At 38.1% G+C, this 15,289-nt stretch overlaps 2 protein-coding genes across 2 annotated transcripts in view; one reads left to right on the forward strand and one right to left on the reverse strand.

Moving 5' to 3' along the window:
• Positions 1-2,423, forward strand: part of LOC589343 (integrin alpha-9) — a gene marked incomplete at its 3' end in the record, with an annotated part of 84,573 nt that extends 82,150 nt beyond the window's left edge. Inside the window, exons 21-23 of the mRNA XM_011664950.2 lie at positions 590-748; positions 1,515-1,628; positions 2,283-2,423. Coding sequence (XP_011663252.2) covers positions 590-748; positions 1,515-1,628; positions 2,283-2,423 — 414 coding nt within the window. The remainder of the gene's footprint in view (positions 1-589; positions 749-1,514; positions 1,629-2,282) is intronic.
• A 2,766-nt stretch (positions 2,424-5,189) lies between these two features.
• Positions 5,190-11,621, reverse strand: LOC115925842. Its single transcript, XM_030989843.1, has 2 exons — positions 11,442-11,621; positions 5,190-10,226 (listed from the first exon to the last, which is right to left on the reverse strand). Exons 1-2 carry the CDS (start codon positions 11,619-11,621, stop codon positions 5,190-5,192), a joined length of 5,217 nt encoding a protein of 1,738 aa, XP_030845703.1.
• Positions 11,622-15,289: the final 3,668 nt, after the last annotated feature.

Raw genomic sequence — 15,289 nt, forward strand, 5'->3', positions numbered from 1 at the left:
CGGAATGCTCCCAAGTAGAATGGAGTATGTGTACTTTAATTGAATACGATGACTGGGTAACACTGTCAAGTGTTCTGATCTATTATTAAAGGGATTGGGTTATGTTTGCCTCAGATTCTAAACAAAATCCTGGATTTAGCTCAAACTGCAATCATAATTATAAACCTTTTGGTCAATCAGGAATCCCATGACTTTTAGAAGCTGATCCCCTTTCTGATTTACAAGATATTTATGATTGGAATGAGAAATGTCAAAAACTGTTTGCCAAACAGTTTTGAACAGGTTTTTTATAACATATTGGGGAAAAAGATTTTACTTTTTTGAAGCACTTCATGATCATTTTGAAGCACATTTTGTTAGGGTTTCACTTTTACAACATATCACAGACACTGATGATTATTATTGTTATTATTATTATTATAATAATATTATTATTATCATTATTATTATTACTATTGTTGCTAATCGCCCCCCCCCCCCTCTCTTCCTCTTCTTCTTATTCTAATTATTATTATTGTTATAATCTTATTATCATCATTATCATCATACATTCACCCTGATAGACTTGTTTCTTTTTGTGATTCTCCAGTTAAAAGGGACCGGTGTTTGCGAGACCCAATCATTAATGGAAGAACAGAGTAGACTACTCCAGAAAATGCTTGTAAAGAGGAACAAGACAAGTTCACATGCAGAACAAAATCAACCGCAAGCATCAACACTTTTCGGATCAAATAAAAACAGACAACTGGTACGTACAACTCTGATGAATAAATAGTAGTAGAGGTAGTAGTAGTAGTACTAGTAGTTGGTATAAAATTTGGTATTGTACTTTATATTGTATTGTTCGCTCTCTCTCTCTCTCTCTCTCTCTCTCTCTCTTTCTCCCTCTCCTTTCCTGTTTTTTTCCTATGTGCTTCATAAATGTTCCATATTAATGTTAACTTGTCACATTTTCTGTATACTCAATTGCAAACAATTTTTCCCCCAAAACGAACTCAATGGTTTATTTCAGTTGTATTGCATGCATAAATCATGTATATATCAGGTATTAAGGGTAACGGCATACAAAGCAGTTTTGGGAGCTCATTTTATTACAAAGATTTTACAACATCCAAATCTGATGTTTTGGGTCTTTTTCTTCTTCTTTCCAGAATAGAATGAATAGTTAGTGTGCATTGATTACATTACATGCCTTGTAGGTAATTTAGAATCAGAAGGCAGAGATGTTCTTGACCTAAATATGAGAATTCTTCTTATTATTATTAATATTGTTATCATTATTATTATCATTATCATTATTATCATCATCTGTATTTTTATCAGTATTATTAACAGTATTATTATCAAGACCATTATTAGTATTTTTATTATTATTTATATCATTATTATCATTATCATTATTAACATTATTATTATCATTGTGATTATTGTTATTTTTTTAATAATTATTATTATTGTTATTTATTGTTATAAGTAATAATATTATTATGTTTTTGTCTTTTTCTTCTTTTCAGAATTGTATGAATAGCGAGTGTGCATTGATTCCATGCCTTGTAGATAATTTAGAATCAGGAGGCGGAGCAGTTGTTGAAATTAATATGAGAATATTTGAAGACACATTTTTAAAGGTAAGACAGCATTTTCATCTTTTTTATTTAAGGTACAAACATTTTTTTTCAGGGATGGGGGCAATAAACAAATATAATTCTCCAATTTTCTTAAGAATTGTATCTTCTAAGTGCATTTCACAAACAGAAAAGTCTTTTGACCCTTTATTGGGTTATCTAATAATAGTGGATCCAGGTGCAATATAGCTGGAGCCCTCTGGCATAAGACGTTGAGCAGAAATGCACCTGAAGATATAATAACCATTTTCTGTCACTTTTTTTAAGATTTTAGGGACTGAAAAGGTGGTAATTTTCCTTTTTTTGGCAGATAATTTTGAACAAAAAAGTAAAGATAAAATTGTGCTGGCACCAACTCTTATTTTACATTTCACATGATTCCATAACACCTTGTACAGAGCCTAACTGAGTCAGTCTCTGGCTTTGTCTGGAGTAGCTGTAGAGTGCAGTCGACCATGCAGTCTGCATAGTCTCATTGTTCAGACACACTTTAAACACTATACCTGACAAGGGGCTTTGCTTTGAACAAACATTTTTCTGCCTTTCCTGATATTTCATACGTTGCTCAATGTTTCATGATACATATCTTTTTGGTTTTCATTTTACTATTAATGTGGTTATGTTTAACTCTCTTGTTTTATTGGTTTTGTGTTGCAGGGAGATTTTGGTAAAATAGAGCTTCTTGCAGAGGGTGTTATAGGAGTAGAAGATCCTCTCAGAAGACATATACAACCGCAGTCTGGCAGGCCTGACAGGGTAGAAGTGAGTCACCATAATGAGAATGATGATAATCATGATGATTGTAATTATAATTATAATATTTATGAAATTGATAATAATAATAATTATAATATTGATGAAATTGATAATAATAATGTGAAGCAGAAGAATCATAACAATGAATTTTTATGCCTCCGCTACAAAGTAGCCGGAGGCATTATGTTTTCTGGTTGTCCGTCCGTCCGTCCGTCCGTCCGTCCGTCCGTCCGTCCGTCCGTACGTCTGTACGTACGTCTGTACGTACGTCCCGTTCTCGTGATCGCATTATCTCAAGAACCAATTGATGGATTACCGCCAAACTTGGGTCATGTATGTATCTTGCAAAGCCAATGAACTGATTAGATTTTGGGGTCACGAGGTCAAAGGTCAAAGTTCACAGGACTTATTATGTATGCAAAAATAGTTCGTGATCGCATTATCTCAAGAAGTGATTGATGGATTGCCGCCAAACTTAGGTCATGTATGTATCTTGCAGAGACAATGAACTGATTAGATTTTGGGGTCACGAGGTCAAAGGTCAAAGTTCACAGGGCTTATTATGTATGCAAAAATAGTTTGTGATCGCATTATCTCAAGAACTTATTGATGGATTACCGCCAAACTTAAGTCATGTATGTATCTTGCAGAGCCAATGAACTGATTAGATTTTGGGGTCACAAGGTCAAAGGTCAGAGTTCACAGGGCTTATTATGTATGCAAAAATAGCTCGTGATCGCATAATCTCAAGAACCAATCGATCAATTACCGCCACACCTAAGTCATGTATATATCTTGCAAAGCCAATGAACTGATTAGAGTTTGGGGTCACGAGGTCAAAGGTCGAAGTTCACAGGGCTTATTATGTATGCAAAAAAAGCTTGTGATCGCATTATCTCAAGAACCAATTGATCGATTACCCCCAAACTTTAATCATGTATGTAGCTTGCAGAGCCAATGTCATGAACTGATTTGATTTTGGGGTCACGAGGTCAAAGTTCACAGGGCTTATTATGTTTGCAAAAATAGCTTGTGATCACGTTAAAGAACCGATTGATGAAAATAATTTGCTTTTAATAGATGCAGAAAAAACAAAAGATATAACAGAGCAAAAATAGAGTAAAATCGAATAACTAATTAGGAAGTTATGACATTTTTGCAATGAAGTATGAAAAACTATGGAACTTAGAAAGTCACTACACAAATTGCCAATTTGGTTATCAGTTTGTGACGTCATTCCCTCACTATTTATCAAATGCTTTATATATCTTTATCCCATTAATTTCCTTTTAAAAAAAGCTTGATTTCCCTATGCCTCTCCCAGGTTATATGATTTGTATCATATAGCGTACATGACATTTGACAAAAACTGTTATGAACTTTGAAGAACTGTTACTATTTTCTGAATATGGTATACCGGTATTCATAATCATTGATTTTTACATTAATAGATTATCAAAATTCACATTTTTCATGATTTAACTGAAAAAATTAGTCTATATTAGTGCGTCCATACAAAAGCATATTACTATCAATATAACTTGTATGCTGGTGTGAGGAAATTAGATTTTTAGGGGGGAAATTGGAAATTTATATTAACAATATAAAGAACACACTTGGTGGATAGTGAGACAATAACATCAACGACTCATGAGTGAGTTGCCAATTTGTCTTGTGATTTTTAAAGTTTTTTATGTCATTAAATATTCATAACTTTAATATTAGTTATTTGATTTTGCTCAATCTTTTTTTTAAATTGGTTTTTAATTGTCTGATTTTTCTGCTTCTATTGAAAGCAAGTTATTTTAAAGTGGACTTGCCCTTTAAGTGCTGGCTGACATGTTTTTGTTCTAATATTGAATCATAATGTTTCATTTGTGTCATCAGAGGCACCTCATACAAATGTTTTTACTCTTTAAAATCTTAACCGGAGAGCCCTCATAGAACTTGTATTGACATGCACACATAACCCCGAGGTAAAAGTATGTACCTTGGGTATGGTATGTGCCATTATAGAGGAGAGATCACTCTTTTAATTGATACATATAGATATTCTGTTTTGCTTCTACCATTAGGTATAGACATCCAGACCTCTTACCACACAGACCTTCTTTATGTAATGGGGAATTTGGCACTGAGAGGGTTATAGACTTACCAATTTGACTTCAGAAACTGGCACAAATCCAGATGACATCACTGTAATTTGTTTGAGTACACATGGTCCAGTAGTGAGCATCTAATGTGTGTTGGTTCCTAGTTGACATCCTGGTGGAAACTGCTCCGTTGCATCTTCTATTGTACGGCATGGCTATGCTTTGAGTGAAGAGGCTGATTGGAGATCGCTAACTGTAAAGGCTGGAAATAAGGTCAATGGTCACATTAATAATTCTGTAAATTGTCTACTTTCACAATAAATCAAGACATATTTGTATAACATGGAATGTGTTGGAATTTGTTGAGGAGAAAGGTGAGCTATAAAATGAGCTTACATTTTTTTGCACCAAAAACTTATTAAAATGAGAATATTTTTTTAATCAGACGAATTGAATTGTTTATATGGTCTTTTTCTTAATATCTCAAGAAATAATAGCTAAAATCTTTGTCTATTAGTAACAGACCTGGGTTTGAAAACCTTGATTTTGATAGGCTGTTAAGCCCTAGTTGTTACCATGGTAATTGCCATTGACCGCAAAGTTACCATCAATGGTAAGTTTTATGTAACAGACCCAGTTGTATTGTTTAAGTGAATATTAAATATATTTGCATAACATACATTTTAAAGAGATCATAGATAGATTTACCATTTGTTCAAAAACTGGCAAGAATCCAGATAACATCATGATCACTGTAATGTGTTGCACTCTGCCAGATGTTGGTAGGGGTATTGGAGTAGACATGGTCCAGTAGTGAGCCACTGATGTGAGTTGGTTTCTTGACATCCTGGTGGAAACTGCAACATTGCATTTGCCGTTGTACTGCGTGGCTGTGCTTGGATGTGAGGAGATTGATGTTGAAATCACCAACTATAAATGCTGGCAGGTGGGTTGCATTAGCTAATTCCAAGAGATGACAGAAGGCTTTTGTGAATTGATTCATACTTGACTTGGGATTTCTGTAGACATTCACCAAGAGAAATGGAGGGTGGGTCAGGGGCTTGATGATTGCACTTTGGATCTCCAGTTGAGGCATGTAACATTCCATCGCATGCAGATTGTATGTTGAAGATGATCTGATGAACATACACAGCCCTCCTCCAGGATTTGATGAAAATCTGTCTTTCCTCAGCTGATCAAAGTTTTGAAGATGAAAGTTGCTTTGTCTGTGTTTTGAAGTTAGCCATGTTTCTGAGATAGAAATTGCAATGCAGTTTTCAAAGCCAGGCATCTTTTTCAAGTCTTCATGATGGGCAGGTAGTGACCTGACGTTTTGAACTGCTATTAGCACAGGTTGGCTCTTGTCTGTGAGTGCTGCAGAGATGTCATCATATGTTGTTTGTAACAGCATATCTGTGCGCATTCGTTCCATTTCAGCCTTCACTGCAGTACTTGCTCTGATTTTGCTTTCATGCAGATCCAAGAGATGGAGACCTGAGCGTTTTGGGACTCTGCTTAGAGCCACATAACATTGACCATCTGCGAATCTGCTCTTCATTGAAACAACTATATCTGCTACCGTGAGTCCTTGGACTTTGTGAATGGTAGTTGCCCAACAGAGTCGCAGGGGGAACTGGCACCTTGTTACTTCCAAGCCTTGTTTCTTTGCAGAGATTGAGAACTTAACATCAATTCGCTGGATTGGTACTGCTGTAGTGTGTTGTGATGTGCCATAGTGAATTGACAATCGCAATGCTGAACCAACTGTAGGGTTATCAAACTGGATCAGGACTGCCTTTGGATTGCTTGCTGGTGGATTGCATTCAACAAAATCGACAACTGTCCCAAGTGCACCATTAACAAGTCCGTCTGTGACATCCATATTTCTGGTGAGCATCACTCTAGAACCAACTTTTAATTCCAAGACATGTGGCAATCCACCTGTGAATCTAGCATCTGTACTTGTGACATGACTCTTCAGACAACTAGGCTTTTTGTCTACCGCTATACATCTTCTGATTGGACCTTCTACCTTGCTTAGTTTCTCTGTGTTGTATTCATTGACTCTTGCATTTGTAGCAAATACATGCAGTGCATCTGAAGGATAGTTGTCATCGCTCGGTGATATGATGCATTGTTCTAGGGTAGTCATGTCTTCCTGTGTTTGCTCTCCTACTCTGATTCTGTTCAGAAGTTCTGCAAAGGCTCTGTCATCTTTTTGCCTCATGATTTCATCCAGCTCAGCAAACTGGAAGTTGTCTTGCCAAAGGGAGCCAGCCAATCTTGCAAATAAATCTGCAGCATCTTCAAACACAAATTTCTGACAAACTGGTGCAAGCTGGTATAGATCTCCAAATGCCAGAACGGATATGCCACCAAAGATTTTGTTGACGCCTTTAATTTCTCGAAGGCGCTGGTCCACAGTCATAAGAAGATCGCAACCTACCATGGATACCTCATCTATGATTAAGATATCCAAATCAGCAAGTTTGCAGCGTAGGGTATTCCTCTTTTGATCACTCAGTTTTTTGTAGACTTTGGTCTGACCCAGTGGTAGGAGAAATGTTGAGTGCAGGGTGCTTGCTTGGATGTTGAATGCTGCAGTACCAGTTGGTGCAGTCAGTAGCACTCTCACTGCTTCTGGATTACTTCCTTCATGTTTCAACGTACGAATAGCCATCTGGTAAATGGTAGATATGAGATGTGATTTGCCTGTTCCTGCACCTCCTGTTACACAAAGCTGCACTGGCTGTAGATCAACGTGTGTCTTGCGGCTTTTCACCAAATCCACACACCAGTTATTGATGTATGAAAACACTTTGTACTGCCCAGTGTTTAGAGTTAGTACACTGTTCCTGTATTGTTCATCAGAAAGGTAGTTCGGCCTGTGTTCAATGGCTAGTGGAATGGTAGTACCAATACATGACTCCTGAACGTCAGTAACTGTCTGATCGGAACTTGGTTGGAGAAAACTATGATCGGGGTGGTCTTGAGGAGGATCTGTCTGGGATTCTGCATTTTCCTGCTGGGCTGCTGTATCGAGAGTATCCCAGGCATGTTCTGGTGGTCCTAATTGTTCATGCTCTTCAATAGCATGCTCGATTATTTCAGTGAACGACTCCAGACTGGATTGCTTTGACAAGATGTCTTGGGAGATGGAGTGATAATGCTCAGCATACGTCCCATGGCCATTCTTTAGATCAAATTCTTCTCTTCTCCATGGATGGTAGAGCATTAGCATGTGGTGACAGTATTTTTCTTCCTCTTGTGTTTCATTGAACTTGTGGTATCTGATAATGCGTGGCTTCTTGCGTTTTATCATGTAGCCCTTGCCATCCATTAACTTGATAGGTGTTGCCTTTGCTGCACTCGATTCAAGAAGATCAGGGTGAAATTCTGCTGATTCTTGTGGTTCTTCCTGTACCGTATTGTACGAAGAAACATACCAACTGACAAATTCTGCAAGAGTCATCTGCTCCAGAATCAATGGCCGATGTGCATATTTTTGAGGCATGGTTTGGGCATACACATCCTCACTTTCTTCATCGAGATTCTCTAAAATACTTTTGGGTTTCAAGAAGACAACTCTGTTTTCTGGAAGATCTGTTTGGATGAAAACTGTCTGGAAAGTGGAACGATGAAGTGGCAGACCAAGCACTCTGTAAACAGCTTCTTGTGCACTGACTTCTCTGGCATTAAGAAAACAGGATGCTACTTCCTTCATTCTGTGCTTGATGTCTGAGTCCTTATAGGATTTGCTTACTTCTTTCAGCGCCTGTCCCATTTCTCGTTCATCCTTTGTCACATAGGAAATGATGTAGTGAATGCAGGCATATGGATTGCAGACAAATTGAAGATCCATATTGGCCTGCCATGCTTTCAAGACGACTGGGTTGTATGAATTGATATTGACTTCATGAGGTTGTCTTCTGTATACGATGGATTTTCCTTTCAAGTTGACACCAAGAGCTTTGTTGTAGTCAATTTCGGAAATGTTCACCTGATGAAGTAATTCTTGCACTGTGCTTTTGTCACTGCATTCTCCTTCTAACGCATCTTTTACTTTGTTCAGTATCTCTGTTGAAGATTTGACAATTCTTTGTTTCTCTTTTGGATCCTCATCAGAAGGTGTGTCTGCCACCACTGTCTTAGAAGCCATGGGCCTTGGGTAATGAAATCTACAGCTCTTCCCAGTTTTGCGGCATGATGCAGAGTGTGAGTGCCTTTGCAGAGTAGAAACTAGAGTATGCATCAGCTCATCATCATCATCAGAAGGAAGTTCACAGGTGACATACTGATCAATGAACTCTGTCACATTCTCCTCGGTGTCATCATGTCGTGGTGCTTGATCTATCCACAGCACACAGTGAGCATGAGGGGAACCTCTCTGTTGGAATTCAATGCGATACATGTAGTTTTTCACCTTGCCAAGTGGATTCACGTCAGACAGAATAACATCTCTGAACAAACATTGTAGTCTGTGGTCAAAATGCCTTGCTGCTGTTACTGGATTGGATCCAAGAAGCTTGCATTTGTCTTCCCATGACATGTTGGTGATATCATCATCTGACAATCGCTGTCCCTGCTGAAGAGCAATGGCTTGGAGTGTGTCTGTCCATCTGAGGTCTGCTGCAGAAAGGGTAAGGAACCAAGTGAAAAGTCCTAGCTGTTTCACTCCAGCCAGTATCTTGAACATGACACTTTGCCAGTATGGAGGTGAGCCTCGGACAGTTTGCAGCATGTTGTAGGCCTTATCATTGAAGATGATTCTATTCAGTCTTTGAGGATCTTTAATTAGTCCAGCTGTTACCCTTTCTCCATCATCTGTGTTGATTCTTGCCTTGCGTAGAGCAACAGAAATGTTGTCCATTACTTGTTTGTACTCTGTGATGAACTGTGCGAAGAAGAGATATTCTACATTTCTAGCGAATCTTGAATCCTTGTTCAAAAGTCTTGCGTTGAAATACTTTTTGGCAGATAGTTTAGTGCATCTGTTGACTTGAAACCCAAACTGTCCAGTTGGAAATAATGTAGGAAATGCTTGCTCCTCGCAGTGTTCATCCATCATGATAGATATTGGTTTTCTCCCCTCTCCAGGTGCGATGCTGTAGATGCTGTCTGAGCTCATTGTAGGATCAGTGGGTTGCACACAGGTGTCATATTTGATCCCTCGCAGACGATCTCTGGGATCAGTTTCCTCCTCGTCCATGTCTATTTCTTCATTTTGATTTTTGTCATCATTTTCTCCTGCTGGTCTTGACCTTCCCTCGTCAAGATCTCTGATTTCTGTATCACCAATGTTCTTGTCCGTCACTGCTTCTGTAAGTTCCTTCCATATCTCAGGATCTTCATTTAGACATTGTTCCTCCCATTCACTATTTTCCACTGTTGCTAAGTAGAATTTGTTGATTGTTTTTAATTTTCCAAGAGCAGCTTGAACCATTCCTGGACGAATGTTCTGGTAAGCCACATGACTCTTGTACTGGATTTTTCGTTTCAACTTGAGTGGAATGATACCAGCCTGTGAAGGAGTCCGAGGGAGACTTTTACAGACCTTTTCTGCAATCACAGGGACATTTACAACAGCACCCTTTATTCCGGCTTGTTTTCCTCTCGGAAGTGCCAGTATCTTCATGAATGGATATCGTTGAGCTAGGAGTCTTGCCTCAAGCTCTGTGAGATCTTTTAGTTCATCTGGTACATCAGCCACTTCAAGTTTATTGGACACACACTGTGGAGGTACCTTCTCTTTCTTTAAGTAGTTATTACAAGTCTTGCATATCCATTCAAGTCCAGCGAAACTTGTGTACTTAGTTGTGCATTTTTCCAGGAAGTTAATACTAGCCTTGTATGAACTTTGTCGGAAACTGAAGACTGATTGCCTGTACATTTGTCTATGGCAGCTTGTACACACATACACTGGAGCTTCATTCTTGTGCATCAGAAAAGTGGAGACTATTTTCTCTATTGTTGAGGGATGACGTGCTTGTTTCTTTCGAATATTGTCATTTACTTGAAGTGTTCGTTTCTCATGACGAGTTGTCCTTTTTCGAACAGATTGTTTTCTTAGTCTATCTGCCTCAATTTGCACTTCTTTCACCTCATCCGGCAAAGATCTTCGGTGAAGAAGTTTTTTCCTCCTCTCTTTTTCATCATTCTGTTGTTTTACTTCATTTGATTGGTTATTGCGTAGAGATGCTTTCCGTTTCCTTTCTTTCTCAGCTTCCATTTCCTTTACCCCGGCAGGAGTTTCCATCCTTTTTTTGTTGCGTAGAGATGCTTTCCGTTTCCTTTCTTTCTCAGCTTCCATTTCCTTTACCCCGGCAGGAGTTTCCATTATTAGTTTTTTGCGTAGAGATGCCTTCCGTTTCCTTTCTCTCTCAGCTTCCATTTCCTTTACCCCGGCAGGAGTTTCCATCCTTTTTTTGTTGCGTAGAGATGCTTTCCGTTTCCTTTCTTTCTCAGCTTCCATTTCCTTTACCCCGGCAGGAGTTTCCATCCTTTTTTTGTTGCGTAGAGATGCTTTCCGTTTCCTTTCTTTCTCAGCTTCCATTTCCTTTACCCCGGCAGGAGTTTCCATTATTAGTTTTTTGCGTAGAGATGCCTTCCGTTTCCTTTCTCTCTCAGCTTCCATTTCCTTTACCCCGGCAGGAGTTTCCATCCTTTTTTTGTTGCGTAGAGATGCTTTCCGTTTCCTTTCTTTCTCAGCTACCATTTCCTTTACCCCGGCAGGAGTTTCCATCCTTTTTTTGTTGCGTAGAGATGCTTTCCGTTTCCTTTCTTTCTCAGCCTCTCTTTCCTTTACCCCGGCAGGAGTTTTCGTTCTCATTTTCTTGCGTAGAGATGCTATCCGTTTCCTTTCTTTCTCTGCCTCTCTTTCCTTTACCCCAGCAGGAGTTTCCATTATTAGTTTTTTGCGTAGAGATGCCTTCTGTTTCCTTTCTTTCTCAGCTTTTCTTTCCTTTACCCCAGCAGGACTTTCCGTTCTTATTTTGTTGCGTAGAGATGCTATCCGTTTCCTTTCTTTCTCAGCTTCTCTTTCCTTTACCCCAGCAGGAGTTTTCGTTCTTTTTTTCTTGCGTAGAGCTGCTATCCGTTTCCTTTCTTTCTCAGCCTCTCTTTCCTTTACCCCAGCAGGAGTTTCCATTATTAGTTTTTTGCGTAGAGATGCCTTCTGTTTCCTTTCTTTCTCAGCTTTTCTTTCCTTTACCCCAGCAGGACTTTCCGTTCTTATTTTGTTGCGTAGAGATGCTATCCGTTTCCTTTCTTTCTCAGTTTCTTCTTGTTTTTGAACAGCAGTTTTCCTTGATCTCAAAGTCAGCATTCGCCCTCTTTCTTTACCTTTTGTCATTGTTTTTGCTTCCTCAGATAGCTTTATGCGATAGAAAGCCTTTCGTAGCTTTTCCTTTTCCTTAGTCTTGATTTTCTTCTTCTTTGCTGTCTTCAAGGGACCCTTTTTGGTAGATTGTGTTTGCTTTTGCTGGACTGTTTTTTTTTCTTCTTGTGATTTGAAGGTTTCCTGTTTGTTTGATTGATCACAAAAATAGTCGAACAGGGTGTTCTTTGAACATGAGGGCTTTGATGGCAAACATGAAGATACAATCGCTGGAGTCACTTCAAACATATCCTGTGCTAGACCAATACTTGCTGCCAACTCATGTGTGTGTCTCACCACTTCCTCAATTCTTGAAAATGAAAGGACAACTGCAGAGCCATTTGAATGTCTTAACCCTTCATCATCTCTGCTGTGGCTGTCAAAGAAGAAGTATTTCTCTCCAGCATGTAGTAGTCCGATTGTAGAACATGGTGTCTTTGAGCCAATGGTGATGAACAGACATGGATGTTTCACAGAACCTTGTAGTATTGCATCAGAGAGACAGTATTGTCCATTATCTGGAAATGACTCTGTGTGAACTAAATTTCCAGCGAGTGGATCTGCTATTCTTACTTTGTAAGTAACATTGTGAAGTCTAACATATTCTGGTAGCTCGTTGATCATGAAGTAGATTTCACTTGATTTCCTTTTCATAATTTCATTTTGGTAAGTATTTGCACCCCTATGAAGAATACAGTTCACATCACTTTTACTCCAAGTTGTTGGATTAGTGTCTTGAGCAGTCACTAGAAATTGAAGTACATTGCATGTACATTGTCGCCCTGCTGCAACTCCAAAAATGATATGTCCTTGGTGGTAGTCTGCTTTGGTGACAAGAGTCTTTGATGAACCTCCTACAATCCTTGAACTTTGCATCCGTTGTCTTATTAGTGCAGCACGCTGCTTTGCACTCTGTTTCTTGACTTTCATTGTGGATTCTGGGAAAAAAAAGTAGATAAAATAATATAATTTAATATTCTGTTTTTTATATAGCGCCCAATACATTGATCCAACAATGTGCCTAAGTGCTTTACAGATATATTATTACCCCGGTCATCGGATTCAGGCTTACCCGCACACAATGTATGCACATTTTCCACTCCCTGGGGAGTATTCCAGCCAGTCGCCATTTTACAAGCGCACACTTGCTCATCCAACCACATGAACTTTTGCATCCTACCGGGTACCCATTTAACACCTGGGTGGAGAGTTACAAGTTTAGGTAAATATCTTGCCAAAGAATATTAGTGCCATGTCTCGATTCAAACCCTCGACCTTCGCATCTTCAGTCAAGCGCCTTAAACCACTCGACCACGACACTCCTAATCCTAATAAGTCACTTAGGAGATCATAATTGATATCATTCATGTTATAATGAACAAGATTGCAATCTTATCAGGGAAGCAAATTTAATTCAATTAAATTTGTTCTACATTGACTATTATGCCAATTTAGAGGGGCTCTATATGGGTATTTTGGAGCTAGATTGCCCATTTCTTAACTGAATCCTATGCTTAAATGTACAGTTTCATGCATAATGACAACATACTACACTATATACAATCCAGCGATGGAAGAACATTAGTTAGACACAAGAATATAGTGGAGTAATGAGCAAACTCCTCACTTAACCACAAAATTTCTCATCTGGTTCTTTGTCATGTACAAATAATTACAAAAGTTATCCAATAATTAAAATAGGTTCACTGTAAACATTTACCTAAATGTCATGTTGCTTGATATTTCAACTGGTGGTTTCCACAAGTCATGCCACTGATGATAGACCTTTCATGGATTCTTCTCAGTGGTCCTGCATGATAAATATAAAAAAACATCACCACATTTGAAATATATCATATTCAATAGTGTTTTCACTCTCTCAATACAAGGGCTATATTTGTATGCAACTTGTATTAAGAGAGAGAGTTGAAGTGAATTCAGGACTATGTGGTTGGGATAAATATCACTTTTTTGCATGTGTTTTGTTGCATTTTGCATCAGTGTAAATCCATTCCACATTGTCTAGAATTCACCCCAAAAAATGATCCTTTAGCCATATTGCTGTCATAACGATTTCATTTTTAATAAGAGATTAAAGGAAACACTTCGATAATGTCCATGATTTGAAACTTATTTTAAACCCTTGATCTGAATTTTTTTGTTTTTTTTGTTAATGTTTTCTTTTTTTTCCCTTCAATTTTTGTGTTTTATCTAGAGTCAACAAATGACACTTCATCATTTATGACAGCAATATGTTACCGGCACCACGGCGAGGACGCGGATCATGTATTTAGACTAAACACAGCAGAAATATGTCCAAAACCTGTTCCACAATGGATTTGACTTTTGTTTATAATTATATGACCAGGCGCGTAGCCACGGGGGGCACGGGGGGGCACGTTTTTCCAGGATCGGTTGAAATTTTGTAGACCCCTTTTTTTGACCTCGATCGATTACATGTATGTGCAAGCATCAAACTCTGGCTACGCGCCTGTATATGACGCACATAGAGCATTTTGCAAACAAGCCTTGTGTAAAGTTCATTACTCATGGTTAATACGAGTTATCAAGCAAGCACCCTGTCAAGTTGTATTAATGGACGGTTCTGCTGTGTTTAATCTAAATCGGTGCCATTTTTTTTTTTTTTTTTTTTGATGTTGTTTATTAACATTGTAAAACATGAACATAATAAAAGACATAATTTTAAACATTGATATACATGATCATAGAAGATTGATGTACATGAACATAGAAGATTGATATACATAGTGTGTAGTTAATTGTCTAGAGTGAACAAAGTATACAACGATCATATAATGCAATTATATGATATTAGTATGTGCCATTTTCATGTGTGTTACTATTGAAAGGGCCTAATCAAGGCTTTAAAAAATATATAACCTTGAATATCATATTTTGGAATTTTTGTTCTTGCTCTTCATAAGCCATACATTTGCATAATTTGTCATTGATAAATATAATACTTATAAAATCAACTACTATACCACTTGTCAAAATGATCCAGTTATGATCCAAAATGAGCCATGAAATAATTAATTAATTTAGGTCAGTGCTCATTGGTTTTCCTGCCACTGGCAAATGAACATGTGATCACATAAATATAAATGAGCAATCAATCGAAAGGAGCTTTTGGGAAGGATTCTTCTTCAACCTGTATTTTTAAATAAGGACTGGTAGCATCTTATACAAAACAAAGGAATGTGTAATGCTTACAGGACATACAAAATGACATTACAACTCCTGAGAGCTGCCTGCGGGTTGGAGTTCTCATCTGGTTTTCTTTTTATATTTTTTAGTCTTGTTCATCTGTATCGGAGCCATTCTATCCCAAAAGTCATCTGCTCCAGAATCAATGGCCGATGTGCATATTTTTGAGGCATGGTTTGGGCATACACATCCTCACTTTCTTCGTCGAGATT

Source organism: Strongylocentrotus purpuratus, unplaced genomic scaffold (assembly GCF_000002235.5).
Source record: "Strongylocentrotus purpuratus isolate Spur 01 unplaced genomic scaffold, Spur_5.0 spur5_scaffold_19, whole genome shotgun sequence".
Classification (NCBI taxonomy): Eukaryota; Metazoa; Echinodermata; class Echinoidea; order Camarodonta; family Strongylocentrotidae; genus Strongylocentrotus; species Strongylocentrotus purpuratus.